The sequence below is a fragment of the Sander lucioperca genome, chromosome 21 (genome assembly GCF_008315115.2).
Source record: "Sander lucioperca isolate FBNREF2018 chromosome 21, SLUC_FBN_1.2, whole genome shotgun sequence".
In the NCBI taxonomy this organism is placed as follows: Eukaryota; Metazoa; Chordata; class Actinopteri; order Perciformes; family Percidae; genus Sander; species Sander lucioperca.
In genome coordinates, this window is record NC_050193.1 from 10,370,210 (window position 1) to 10,385,784 (window position 15,575).

General features: G+C 40.7%; 1 protein-coding gene across 2 annotated transcripts in view; it reads right to left on the bottom strand.

The window, feature by feature from the left end:
• Positions 1–15,575, bottom strand: part of si:ch73-374l24.1 (protein kinase C alpha type) — a 113,276-nt gene that overhangs the window by 79,540 nt on the left and 18,161 nt on the right. For both annotated transcript variants that reach the window (XM_031312435.2, XM_031312436.2), the window contains exon 3: positions 4,474–4,556. In XM_031312435.2, coding sequence (XP_031168295.1) covers positions 4,474–4,556 — 83 coding nt within the window. The remainder of the gene's footprint in view (positions 1–4,473; positions 4,557–15,575) is intronic.

Below are 15,575 nucleotides of genomic sequence, written 5' to 3' on the forward strand. Positions count from 1 at the left end.
AGCACTTTTCACTCAAATGCTAATGCGAACATCTCTCTTCTACGAGTGGATCAAAGCATCTGCCGGACAGATGACGCCATTCACTTACCAAAGCCAACTAAAGGGTCACTCATGTCCCACAGTGCAAAGGGACAGAGTGTGTGTGTGTGTGTGTGTGTGTGTATGTGTGTGTTTGTGTGTGTGTGTGTGTGTGTGTGTGTGTGTGTGTGTGTGTGTGTGTGTGTGTGTGTGTGTGTGTATGAGTAAGTAAGAGAGAAAATGAAAAATGTTTGTGTGTGTGTCCGTGTCCGAACCCCAAGCCAGATTCATGAGAGTCATGACACCACACTGATTCAGAAGCTGAGGGGAAATGATGGAGGAGTGTAGATGGAGTGATGGTGAGAGGGATGGATGGATAGGTGTTGGTGAGTCATGTCATTCGCTGTGAGTCCAGACAAGAAACAGATTCAACTAGAGGGGCAATCGGAGAGTGCAGACCTCTGCCAAGGTATGCCCTATCTCACCATGTTAATACAGTGTTCATTTTCCCAGCAGAGAACTCATTTTCAGATTATTCTGACACCACATGAATGCAGCACAAATGCCTCGCAGTGTGTCCGCCCCGTGACTCAGATCTGCTCCAAAATGTAATGGGTTCTATCTTTGCTCATGCTACACCCTTCTACTAAGTTTCAGTAGTTGTTCTGTAATCCTGCTAAATAGCAAACAAACAAACAAACAAACACAAGACAGAGACAGTGTTTCTCTGTGACTATAATCCCTGGCGTCAACTCTCAGGCGCATGCAAACACACACACACACACACACACACACACACACACACACACACACACAGACACACAGACACACACACACACACACACACACACACACACACACACACACACACACACACACACAGGCGCACGCACGCACACACACACTTTATTTCTGTCAGACAAGACGGACACACATACAGTTTAGCACTTTGTCTGGTTCTCTTGGTCCTTGGCTTCACTCACACACACACACACACACACACACACACACACACACACACACACACAAATATAGAATATCTATATAAGAAAAAAACTTCAGCCTTATCCATTAAACTACCTGCCTCTTAGCTTTAAAGTTATCATGTTCATACCTTTTCATAATACTATAATGACACCTGCCTACAATCAGTCTACAGTTTGGTGTGCTACACATGCTATATACTTAGCATAGAGCACCAGCACATGTGATTCACTGGGGACACATGGATGATTTTAGTTTGCGTGGTGGCATCACGGGCAAGTTGACTGTTTGGGGTGTAGTTTTTTTAACTTAAGTATGCTGCATGAAAATTGTTTTAATTAAGAAAAGGGTGAAAAACTGACAAGATTAAAGGAAAATAAGTGCTTAGTTTGTGTATGAGTGAGTCCCGTATCATCATTTGGAATTCAAAGAGGTCCATCCCCAAAGGGCCCTCTATTCACTCTGTGCCAAAGCCAGTCGGTAGATAATGGGCACAAAAACAGGCAGACCAAAATGCACAATGGCCACTTAAATGCAGGTCAGGTGTGTGTCTGTGTGTGTGTGTGTGTGTGTGTGTGTGTGTGTGTGTGTGTGCATGTGTGTCTGAGAGAGAGAGAGAGAGAGAGAGAGAGAAAGAGAGATAAAAGAGAGGAAGACAGACAGAAACAGTTAGGCAGGAAGATAGAGCTGAGGCGATGCATGGTTGAATAACAAGAAGGTAGCTCAGGAGTGAAAATGAACAATGTGTCTTGGAGGGCGAGAGACAAGACTAACGAGTCTTAAAAAAGAAAGTAAGATGAAGAGTAGCCGTTACAGAGCGACTGCTTTGACAGAAGTTGATTAAACACAAGGTGTAAAACAAACGTGTACTCTTGATTGCCTCGGATGCACAGCTTCACTAAACTGCATCTAAAACACTCAAATGAATTCTGATATTATTTAATGAGGAGAAGTTGAAAATCGCAGCGCGGAGGTGCTGAACAATTACGTCTATTATTGAGTATTGTCATTGCAGTGAATAACGTTTTAACATGAGAGGATATTGGGGTTGGTGTGCGTCATAATTGGATTAGCAAACGGAACATTCATTAGCAGGTCTTTCAGTCTGGTGAAGCTAAAGCGCGAAAACACCAACGTCTAATTGTGAATTTGTGTTTGCAGTCGTACAGTAGAGATGAAAAAAGTACCGCTGATCAGACTGTATGGGGGCCAGTGGTGGAGGAAGTATTCAGTAGCGATACTACATTATAAAAAATACTCTTATAAGTAAAAGTCCTGCATTCAAAGGTTTACTTAAGTAGTAGTACAGAAGTGTAAGCATCAAAATGTACTTCAAGTACCAAAAGTAAAACTACTCAATTAGCAGAATGGCTCATTTCAGAATAATATATATATATATATATATATATATATATATATATATATATATATACTGTATATATATTATACTCCTGGAGTGATTAATTATGTAATATGTAAATTACTTACTCAGTAAAGGTGGAGCTAATTTTAATTACTTTACATACTACTAGGTAGCTTTCCCTACATTAATATATTGCCATTTCAGAGATGGGGACTCGAGTCTGAGACTCGGACTCGAGTCACACTTAAGTCGCACAAACAGCTGACCTCAGACTTGACTTGTGACTCGACCCAAAAGACTTCAGACTTGACTTGGACTCGAGCTTCGAGACTCGTCAACAACCTGTATTCATGCAATTATTGCTTTTTAAATCTAAATTCATTCATGTATTTCTATTTTCTTTTATTGGCGCATATACATTGGGGAAACGTATGACGAGCTGCATGTCCCCTGCCCTTTGCCATAAAGTGCAACGTAACGCATGCACTATGCCTATGTGCGGGCACTCACATAAATGCATTGACGATGGCAACACCAAGTCCTCCCGGAGTTGTGCCTTTTGTCATTAGTTTTGCTTTCAATAACTTCGTAAACAGTGGCAGTAAGCGAACAGCTACGTGCAAGGTGTGTGGCACCAAGATAAATGATGCCGGATCAACAACGTCGAACTTCATCAGGCATCTCAAAACGCACCCAGATAGGTCAGTCACTGGATAATGTGAAAGAGACGTTAAATTTAGCATATATCGTCACAGGTAACAAGCTAACCATCGCAAAGTGTTGTGCTAATGCTGGGAACAGGCAAATTGTATCTTTATAGTTGTATCCATATGATGTGACAGACTTAGGTTTATATTTCACCAGGTTGTTGTTAAATAGCAACACAGAAAGTATCAGTTCTCACATGTTTGCACCATCGTTGGTGTATTAACTTTCAATACAGATGTTTCCCTCAAACTTTGAACACTGAAAAATGTAATGCATGATGAGGTTGGGCTTTACAGCCAGTTAGTAACACAGACAAACATGTATTCTTTGGTGCAGATACCAAAATGTTGAAAAATACAGTTATGAAATTGAAACAGAGTTCTTAATTTGTGTTTCTTCAGATTGCATTGCAGTAGACCCCATAAAGTTATCCTACAACTGATTTTGATACTGTATGGATGGTAGCTATAGGACATTCATAACATTTAACAATACAGTGTTAGGGACAGATCAGATGGCCAGAGACTTGAGACTTGACTTGGACTTGTGGCAAAAGACTTGAGACTTGACTTGGACATGAGCTCAAAGACTTGAGACTCAACTTGGACTTCTAAAAAATGAATTGTGAACATCTCCGCGCCATTTATTAATTAACTTACATTATATTTTGTATGAATAATCTAAATCTGCAAAGTAACTAGTGACTAAAGCTGTCAAATAAATGTAATTGAGTAAAAAGTACAATATTTGCCTCCAAAATGTAGTGTAGTAGAAGTATAAAGTAACATAAAATGTAAACCTCAAAATTGTACATAAGTACAGTACTTGAGTAAATGTACTTAGTTACGTTCCACCTCTGAAAGGGGCTTATCATCTGTATGTATGCACAAACTATATGGGCAATTGTGTTATTGGCTTGTTGCATCTAAGTACACAGACATCAGTGCATGCTGCAGCTGTGCTGTGCTTGACCTCCACTGTTATCTAACCAAGGACAGATCCCCTTGCTAGCTGCAGGGAAGAGGAGACTAAGGCCACAGCTACAGCAGGACCACACATGCACTCCAAAGAGATACTGCATATCGAGGGACCACAGAGGTCAGACTCCAACACTGATAAAACACCACCACCCTGCTCCGACAGCATCAGATAAGCTTTAGAGGGAAAGAGAGGAGGCTAATGAGGGACAATGTTATCACACCTGATGTGTGGAAGCAAACAGTTGCTGATGCAGCAACAGAGAAGTGCTCGTGATTGTGATATATACTGCAGAAAGAGGGTTAACTTATACAGGCTGGTACAAAAAAATCACTATGATGATATATTGCAATACTCTCTCTTTTTTCTACTATGGATTGCATGCTGTACTGCCTCGTAACATATGAAAAAGCTGAACTTACGTCTGTGTCAGGACCCTTGTCGGCTCCAGGACAGGAGAAAGTGACGAACTCATGGCATCGTTTGTGGACCACAAAACAGCACACTGATAGAAAAGAGAGAAGACAGTATTACAGTAACAATTTATGATACAACATTGCACGCATAAAGTGCATTTAACCACTAAATCTGCCTCTTACGGGAGCAAAATATAAACACACAAAGTTCAGTCACTTTCAGTCACTTTATTATCCCAAATGGGAAACTTGATATGCAGTCAGGAGTGAAAGATAAAAAAGAAACACATTCAAGCAACATACAAATAGAGGCAACAATACAAGACATGAGTACAAAAAAGGTTTCCTGTATGTAATACACACAACAAAATGTATAACCACTGGAACAATCTCTAAAAACAAAACAAAAAAGTACTACATTACATGTGCAAATAATTGTTATTGCACATGGGACAAAGGAGTTTTTACTCCTATTGGTCTTGAACCGAGGTACTCTAAATCTGCGATCTGAGGGGAGTATTACAAACTCAGAGTGAAGGGTGTGGTTTGTGCAGTCTAATATAGACCGAGCCTTGCGAAGTACTTGCTGGTTGTAGATAACCATCAAGGGGGACTGAAGGGAATCACCTTGCCAGCCGCCTTTACAATATGGCTGAGGTGGTTTTTGTCCCTGATGTTCAGGTTACCGTACCAAGCAATCATGGCAAAGTATGGTATCTTTATTATTATTTTATTGTTTTGTGACAAATTGTTGAGAAATAGAGGGTGAAACAGAAAGTGAAACACAGTAAGCGAGAGACTGTGCATGTAAATTATCATCAATCAACCTTGAAGTGAGTTTGACAAGCCTCTTTTGTACGAACACACAAACAAATGCAGACAAACAAACTCATATGCATGTGCACTCCTACACTCACACACGAAAAATGTCACTATATGATCTAGTGCATTCTGCAGCCGTCGGCTCTTTACAATCGGTTGGGTTGATGCCAATTGCATTATCGTCTCCCACCACACTTGGATCCGCCTCTACCAAAAGTGTCACTCAACGTGACATGGCTGACATGACACCTGACGCTGCTCTCACGTCAGCGACAGTTTACATTTGGACACCGGCGCAGATCTGGGGGGGAAAGTGAAAGCATGGACATCTGCGACAGGCTGACTCTCACTCTGTGTACCCAACTGTATTTTCTTCCCTGCCACTGTTTGAAATTCCTCATTCTTTCTTTCTTTTTTCATTCTCACACAATCTGTCTGCTTCGCTCATTGTCAAGCTGCCTGCTTGTTCATGTGCACTTTTGTGCTCTCCCACCATTGTAATTGTGTGGTTTTTGTCTCTTACTCTGCCAACAACGTCACAGTTGCCAGACAATCTGACGGCCATCGGTTGAACAAGTGAAATTTGTTTCCCGAGAAGTCCAAGAAACAGCAGGGGTTTCGACTGTCCATGTGAATGGCTGTGAGGATAGATAGATCATGAATATGAGCATTGTATCATCATCAGTATTTTCAGCATAATGATTGTTTCCATCATCACAATTCTAATCCAATGTTAATACTCACTACAGCATTTCTCCCTGTATATGTACGTGAGAGGTGAATATTCCCTCGATACTGGTGTAGTGCTGAGCCAGTGGCAGCGTATGAATTCATCTCTCTCAGTAATAAAGACAAAACAAGGCGGAGGGGGAAAGGAGGGGGATAAAAGCTCAGCAAAAAAGTAGCCCATGGTGATTTATCCATGCTCTAAAGTTGTCATCTGTACCATTTGTCATTTTCATAATGCACTGCACACGCAAAAACAGAAGCAGGCTGCAGTACACACAGGTGTAAAGCCAGGTGGCGGAATTTTCTAGGAACCAGTCAGTGGAGAATTTTCAGCCATGCTAGTGATGTGGCCAGACTGAAAAATCTCAACTCTTACATGGATTGCCATTCAGTTTTATACAGACATTCATTAATCCTAATGACTTTGGTGAGTTATTGACTGTCATCTAACGCCACCATGGGAAACTTTGAACTTGTCCGATACTTTGATTTATAAATAAATACCTGCAAAACTAAAGATATTCCCATCAGCTGTACTTTTGGTTTAGTACTAAATAGGAAATGTTGGCATGCTAACATGCTAAACTAAAATGGTACACCTGGTCAACATTACACCTGCTAAACATTAGCATGCTAGCATTTTTATTGTCAGCATTAGCATTTAGCACCGCTGTGCCTAAGGTCAGGCCGCTCGTTTTAAGCCCCCAACGTCTCCTTCCAGGCAGCGCTGCGACCGTTGACTTCAAGGCACCTAACCCTAACCCTAACCCTAACCTTAACCTTAACCCTTACCATAACCATTGCCTAATCCTGCCTGGAAGGAGACATTGGGGGCTTAAAACACCGATAAACGGTCAGGCCCGCTCAAAGTCGTTTGGTAATAAAATGTGGGAGTTAAATTAAATTTCAACACAAAGTAAAACAATACATAAAAGTTATTGCAACAATGCTACACACCCCATCAAAAATGATTTGTTAGGTAAAGAGGCCTCTCTGTTACCTCTAGCAAGGAGAGCAATGATTCTTCTCCAGTAAAACAATCAGCTGATCCAAGTCACATCAGTTTCAGAAGTCAGGATCTCCCAGATACTTAATCATTAATACATTAATCATATCAGTTTTAAAATATGAGGTGTAAAAATCAATAGGCTACAGTTTTATTTCAATGTGTCGGATACATATCTAAACGTGAATTATGTTGAACATTAATAGTCTATGTTGAAAATCAAAACAGTTTGTTCCTCAACATCTGTGATTACAGATTTGAAATTAATCTTGAATTAATAAATTAATTTTAGTCATTCATATTTCATTATTTTAGTAGTAATATTGTAGTTTTTTTTATAAGCCAAACATGCTATCGAACCCCAACCTCAGCCAGCACAATAACATTTAAGGGCCTCTTAAGACTCAGAAAAGATGCAAAAAACAGACAGAGGGAACAAAACCAGTGTTGAAATCCCTCTTTATTGCCTGAAGTGTTTTCAAAAAATCTGTTTTTCTATCTGTCACTGCAGAGTATATCAGCAATTGTTTTGGTGTAGACCTCAAGAGTATTCATTCACACTTCCCACATCCACCTCCAACTCGCCCCACAGTCAAACTTTCAATCGTCCCAGCCCACATCCTGCCCACTCTGCTGTCAATGGAATAAAAAAAAACATTTTCTTACATGCAAAACACATGAAATCTGTTGTGTGTATTTTCATCTTCTCTGCTTCAATTCTGTGACACACTTTTACTCAGCAGGATTAACTCTGAGTGCAACCATCGGGTTTCTCTTTTCCTCCCTACAGCCTATTTACAATATGTGAATCACGGGCGTAATGACGTCCTTACTTCTTCCTCTCCCTCCATCCATCAGCACTCATCATACTCTCCGCAGCCACACACCCACTCGTCCATCGCCGCCTGTGTTTAAGACTGATCTCAGACCAGCTTGAGTGCTGGTGCTGCAGTGTGGAGCTGAGCAGACAGACTTGACACTGATCTCAGTACAGAGGTGAAGAAGGGTGGTTAAGCTGTGTATAATGGAAGAAATAAATCTAGCTTTAGACTGTGTGTGTGTGTGTGTGTGTGTGTGTGTTACCCAGACTTATACAAGACAGAGACAGTGTTTCCCTGTGACTATAATCCCTGGCGTCAACTCTCAGGCGCATGCAAACACACACACACACACACACACACACACACACACACACACACACACACACACACACACACACACACACACACACCGAAACATTAATCTAAAAGCTGTTTTAAGAACACAGGAGCCAATATGCTGCTGTGGCTGAATAACAGAGGCACTCTGGGGGCTCACAGGATGTTACATGCAACCAACCAATCAGGAGGAAAGCTGTGAAGACACCTTACATTTATTTACACCTGCTCGCTATGTGTTGAATCAACAAAAATAATTCTTCACCTTCTCCCAAGATGAGCAATAAAAAGAGGAAGAAACACATACAAAGAAACCTGGGGGAGGACTTTCATTAACAGTGTTTTTTGTGTGACTTTAAAGGTCCCATGGCATGAAAATTTCACTTTATGAGGTTTTTTAACATTAATATGCGTTCCCCCAGCCTGCCTATGGTCCCCCAGTGGCTAGAAATGGCGATAGGTGTAAACCGAGCCCTGGGTATCCTGCTCTGCCTTTGAGAAAATGAAAGCTCAGATGGGCCAATCAGGAATCTCCTCCTTATGAGGTCATAAGGAGCAAGGTTACCTCCCCTTTCTCTGCTTTGCCCGCCCAGAGAATTTGGCCCGCCCATGAGAGAGAGACATCATGGCTTTCAAACGAACAAAGTGGCAGTTGGTCAAGGCCACACCCCCACCCTCCACCTTGCCCCCCCCTCTCTCCTCCTCAATAGCTACAGACACAGAAATGGCACATACTAAGGAAAGCTCATTGTGGGACTGGCTCTAGTGGCTGTAATTCTGCACCAAGGCTGAATTTCGGGAAAGAGACTTCAGATACAGTATTAGGGGACCACTAAGGTCTATATAAAAGCATCCAAAGAGCACCATGTCATGGGACCTTTAATGCTACTATAATAAATCTTAGGCACAGGGATCTCACTGGGAAACTCAGTAGTAAGAAGTGTCTCCAGATGGTTTAAGTCCTCTCAGGGAGAGCTGTGTGAAGCAACAGGAGCAGAGGTGACACAGTGACATACTGTATCATCAGGGATATAATGATGAATTACTATGGGCTTTGTTTCACCAGTCTAATTCCATAAGCATAAAGATAAGGGGCTTTGGCATTACAAAGAAGCTTACACAATACAAAGGCTTTCTTGTGAGTAAATGTATGTGTGGGAACGAGGACAAGTGCATTATACCCTATGTTGGTGGGCATTTTGTGGCATGTTGTCACACTACTATACACTGCAGCATTTCTCCACCTCTCCATCCACATCCCTATCTCTCAACCACGGATCCTTTAAAGTGAGGATTTATCCCGGGTTAATCTGGTATAATTGGTAATCTACAGAGCCACTGTTAATAGAATTATGCTGTGCTGTTGCCAAGATGAAAAGCTTGCGTTGCAGATAAGGGAGAGGGCAGAACACCTGCAGCGCCGGACTAACTCAATACCTTCCAGACACATTCAATTGATCCAGGCCCCCAGAGTGCATCCGAACACAAAGGGAGCTGAGGCTTTGATCCGAGATCCACAGGAGGAAAAGAGGGAAGGGTGCGAGAGGACAGATGAATAGGCGGAGAGGGACGGAACAAATCCACTGGGGTTAGGGTTCCTATGACTGTAGACACATGGATGTTGAAAGAATGTTTTTATCTGCTCAAACAACTATTATACTCTTGCATCTGCAACATTTTAGCACCAACATATTGTTGTGTTGAAGTCACCATCTGGAAATTATGCACAAATTAATTGTGCCCCTCTTCTTGCCATACACTTTAAATAAACACAAACAGTATGTAAAATGCTGTGTTTCCCTCCTTATTACGGCTCTGTGGTCTTTCTCTAAATTGTTTGTCATTTCAGGCAAGAAAAATGGCAGCGGAGGACAGGAGCGGAGAAGCATGGAGAGGTTGAGGGAGGTGTATTTTCCTCTCTTGGCTATTTTTAGGCTTGATTCTGGCCAGGGCTGGAACAGTGTGTACTGAACCCCACTGTGGTGGAGAAGTGAGGGAGGACATTTTCTCTACACCACTCTACACCTGGCCAATGGACACTATAAATACATTGATACACAAAGACATATCTCAGGGAAACATAAAAGTGCGCGTACAGTGAATGATGAGTAAAAAGCTTTTACTCTGTAAGTGCTGAATGAGAGAGAATGGTACAATGGGCCTATAGAAGTACTGTATCCTAAGTACAGCAGAGAGCAGTACTCTGGCCTGTGTCAAGTTCTCATCAAATTTTAAATTTTCAGTTCAAAGAGAAACTATATCCGTATGGTGTTTACCGCCCTGGTCACTTCCACTAGCCTTCTGCTCTCATGATTGAATCTGTTAAAGCAGCAAAAAAGCAAATAAGAAGAGCAAATTTCATCTCTATTCTCCCTTTGTTTATGTCCATACTGTGAATAAAAATGTATCTTTCCACACACCCTATGTCAACATCACTATAGAAGTATAAACATTACTTAATACATGTTATTTATATATATATATCGTCCAGACGTCTCTGACTTCAATAGTTGCAACCTCTGAACTTCTGCCATTGCAGTGAGTGACAGTTCTGCGATTTTCCAGGGCCACAGGTCACATAACCCTTAACCACCAGCTTGAGATCAATGGCCAGGGACCACAGTTGGAGTGACTTGATGACAGTTAGGATAACCAGAGAGGATACAGAAATAGGTTATATTTTGTGCAGGATATTTCACTTTATATTTATATTTTATATTTATATTTTTCTGTATTTTGTCCTGCATTTCGCTAAAGGGTAATTACACCCATTTTCAAAATGTATACATGTTATTCCTTTGGTCTAAGATAGTCCAAAAATATTAGTAAACATGAACAACTCTTTCCCAACTCCATAAGAGTGCTAAAACTCAATTTTGTTATGGCATCAAATATATAGTCCGGAACTGCTTCGTAGACAATGCATTTGTAAAGACGTTATAGATGACGCTGAGAGCACCCAGAAGAATGTTCCTGAATGAGTATACTCTATGGGTACATCTTCTGTTTCAGAACTGAGAACACTACAATAGACTATTAATACTTCTCTGTCTTTTTTTGAGAAATACATCATAGAATTTGAGACAAGGTGGGTCACCTTCAAATTCCCTATGTGGTAAAAAACCATGTCCAAGTAATGGCAGATTGGTTCACAGTTAAAGACGCTGTAGCAGAATAAATTGCCTCAGTATATCACAATATAAGTCTCTGTCCTTTTCCCACCACCCTTGGGAGATGAATTATGTGTTATATATACCGGCAAGCAGTGTTTGCCTGAAGAGGGAGGAACTGACCAGAGCTGCAGCTACAACAAAGGCCTGGAAACTCAATTTCAGCACACACATTCAATTATGCATGGCACACAGAGGACAAAGACATAAAGTAGGGACACAAACAGTGACCACATGACCTTGAAAGCAACAATGAAACTGTACACAAAGAATCACAAGAAAAGACAGGAAGAGATGGGAATGGGAGACAGAATAGAGCAGACATGAACAGATAATAAACTTTCTTCAGGGCACACAAAATTAGCAAAACTTCCCCAGAACTCTGTTTGTGTCTGGCCTGTATGAATATGCATGTGTTTGATCGTTTACATATGTGCATTTATAAAGAATTATGCAATTTCTGCATGGGAGCGGGGAATTGCAGAGAACAGAGTAGAAAACCTCGGGGGAGATTCAGCACAGTTGGGATGCTGCTCCGTTTTTAACAAAGCAGAACAAAACAATCGTCACAAACTCCCTGAACAGTTACAGAGGGAGAAAATGGGGACCGCATAACATCTGATTGGTTGAGAGAAGATGGGAGGACTTTCAGTGGAGTTCAAGGAGAATTTGGCCTTGTCAGATTGCATCACAAAGCCTATGTTGTTCTCAGTCTCCTCCCAGCCCTGCAGGTTGGCAGGAGATGGCAGCTATCACCTTGGCTCTGTGTCTTATGAGATCTGTGTTTGATTATGTATGTCTGGATAGCGTGTTACAGCTGTCCCAGAAAGTGGAGACGATGTCCCCAGGGTGCATGCTTATTTTTTGTGTTGTGATTTCTTTTTCTCACTTTCTCGTCATTTAGTACAAACGCTAAACAGACACACTGCAGTGTTTTCCCCTATCTTCAAGCCAGCAACAGTAAATCTCTATGAGCATTAGGATCTCATTTTTAACCATGCAACATTTTGTACAGACATTCATGGTTCCTAGAGGATGAATCCTGACTTTGATCCTCTGACTTTTCCTCTAGTGCCACCATCAGGTTTACATTTTTTATTGACATATCTCTGTTGGATGTATTACTGTGAAATTATGGCACAGACCTTCATGTTCCCCGGAGAATGAACTATCATAACTTTGATCCCCTGACCTTCCATCCAGTGCCATTATTAGGTCAACATTTAATGTTGTCCAATCATTTTTTGTATTGTATTTATGACCAAATACCTGCAAAACTAATGACATTCTTAACAGCCTCAGCTTACCATGTGTTTAGTGCTTTTAAGCAAATGTTAGCATTCTAACACACTAAACTAAGATGGTGAACATGGTAAATTTATACTTGCTAAACATCAGCATGTCACTGTGAGCATGTTAGCATGCTGATGTTAGCATTTAGCTCAAAGCACCCTTATGCCTAAGTACAGCCTTGCAGGGGCGCTAGCCTGTCTGCAGACTGTTAGTCATGTTTATATAGAGTAATAAGTCATTATTTGCCATGCCATTAGCTGCCCAACACCCCTGGAATACATTTCTGTATGCAGAAAAACAGAGATATATGCATGCCAGTTAGACATAAATGAACACATGAATTATCAGATATGATGCACACAGACACACACACAGAGGCACGCATGTAGCTCATACTCACACAAATACACACAGTCTTTGCAGCACTAATAGTGTTTGTATTAAGAAATGGCCACAGGGGGACTGGATCAATTAATTTAAACTACAGGTAGGAGTGTTCGGCTGCCAGACATCTCTGAGTTACACAGGGGAAATAGTGATACTGCCTCATGAATTAAATATGACTCAGCCGTCGACACACACATATACACGTTGAAGCATACACATACGAATACTTGTTTATGCTTTTGAGCGCACACACAGACATATGCACATATGCAGACGGAGGCTCATTTTTACACACATACATACATGCATAAACAAACAAACATTAATTCACTACCTATGCTTTATTTCTGTCAGACAAGACAGACACAACATACAGTTCGTCACATCGTCTGGTTCTCTTGTCTCCTCGGCTTCACTCACTCACTCACACACTCACTCACTCACACACACACACACACACACACACACACACACACACACACACACACACACACACACACACACACACACACACACACACACACACACACACACACACACACACACACACACAGGCAAAAGGCAAAGGTCACAGCCAAGTCTGAGGCTGGTGCCTGGGGACAAGCTGGGGATACCACACATCATCAGGGCATCTTCTACTCCTGCGGCACTGCATGTCCTAGACTAATATGTTTGGGACCAGTGAAGTTAAGGCTAAATTCTATAAATAAATAAATGTCTCAGGACACTTTGAAACATAATTATTTTTTTTTTCTTCCTCATTTTAGTCACTTTCCATAAATTCTCCCACAGGTCTCGTTTTTCATCTTTTCTCTGTCTCCCGTCTTTCACGTTCTTGTTCAAAGACAGACACCAAAAAGAAATGTTCCATATCAACAGTGACCTTAATCAAAACTCACTTCTGTGGTAGAAAAAAAACCTTTGTAATAGAAAAATGTGCTTTTGTTAAAACAGTATAGCCCAAGGCAACCTCAACTCAACACTATTCAGTGAGTAAACATACAATTGTATATAAAAAAAGACAAAGTTGGGTCTATTCTCCACTACAGACAAACATCCTGCTGCAGCTGCGGATATACAACTGATACAATATGGCAGCTAAACAGTTAGATACACTTCCTAATATGCCGACCCTGATGTTTGCTCCTGCAATTTTTTTTTTGTACGGTTTCTCTTACTCTCCTCACATCAAAGCAACGAGCATCACTTTCTTGAGTTCATTTCCTGAGAAAATATATGCTTATGAGTTTCAGAAACCTGAGCATTGATGCTCCTAATTCACTCTGCTGTAATAAAACTGTGATATCAACTGATCTCACAATAAGCTCCTGATGTATTTAGAATCTGCCGAATAACTACAATTGTATGTTCGTCATTGCTGCTGTATTGTTGAATAAGAAAATGGAAAAATAATGTTGCGTTTATGAATCAGTGCAATGTTGATCTTGCAATAAACATATTAATTTTGTTTTTTTAAAACACCCTTTTTCAATTCAGTACACTCAGGAATATTGCTGCTACTGCCTTGCTTGGCCTGGTATGACCAGTAGCTTATGATGGCTAACGTTAGCTAACTTTATATAGACGTGGCTAACTTGAACCAAGAACATTGTCACAAAAGCAACATTTCAGAAGGCTTTGTTTGACAACATGAAAGAGGGTCACTTCACAGTTTAATGTTCAATTGTTGGTGTATTTGTGTGTATGTGCACAGAAATATATACAAGACTTCAACATTAATATTACAACTGGTAGCTGTTTCCAATAATATCAAAGATCCTCTGCTGATCAGAAACTACCGCATTAGCTCTGGTTAATGTGTCAGATGTATACAAACATGAAGCCCGAATAAAATATGTTTTGCAAGTAGCAAAAAGGCCCACACACTTTAATAACAACAGCTTTAATAACAACCCGACAAATGTTTCCAGCGGTGCTTTGGTTGAGCTGCATGAATCATAGTGAAGTTAAGTTGTAGTATGAATCATATTGCACTCCTGTGTAGAGAGTTACACATCCACCTGGAGTCAGATAAGCAAACACAAATTAAATAAATTAAGATGAATCATTGTAGTCTTTTGCGGGCATGAACCACTGCTTAGTAAATCATGAAAAACAACAATAAATAAGTTGATATGCACACACGTAGCTCAGAGTTAGAGACAGAAGACACAGTTGATTTTCTATTAGGATTCGAAGATTGTATAAAACTGGATTAAACAACATAATAGAAAATAATAGAAATAGAACAGAAATAATAGAATTAAAAACTATATGCAAAACAGGAGTGGGTGAAAAGGGGTGAAAGGAAGGAAAGGAAAAACATGTAACAAAAGCAGATTTTGATTAACTAAGTTTAGTATAGTTGGAGGCTTCCCGTCTTTTCATTTTTGCTGAACTGAAGATCAGAACAGAAGCTTATCCAGGGTCAGCTGGGGCCAAGTTTACTGCACAGCAGCCATGTAGACAAAAGCAGACTGGACAACTCTCACTAGAGGCCTGCTCTTTGCCACAACACACACACACACACACACACACATTTAT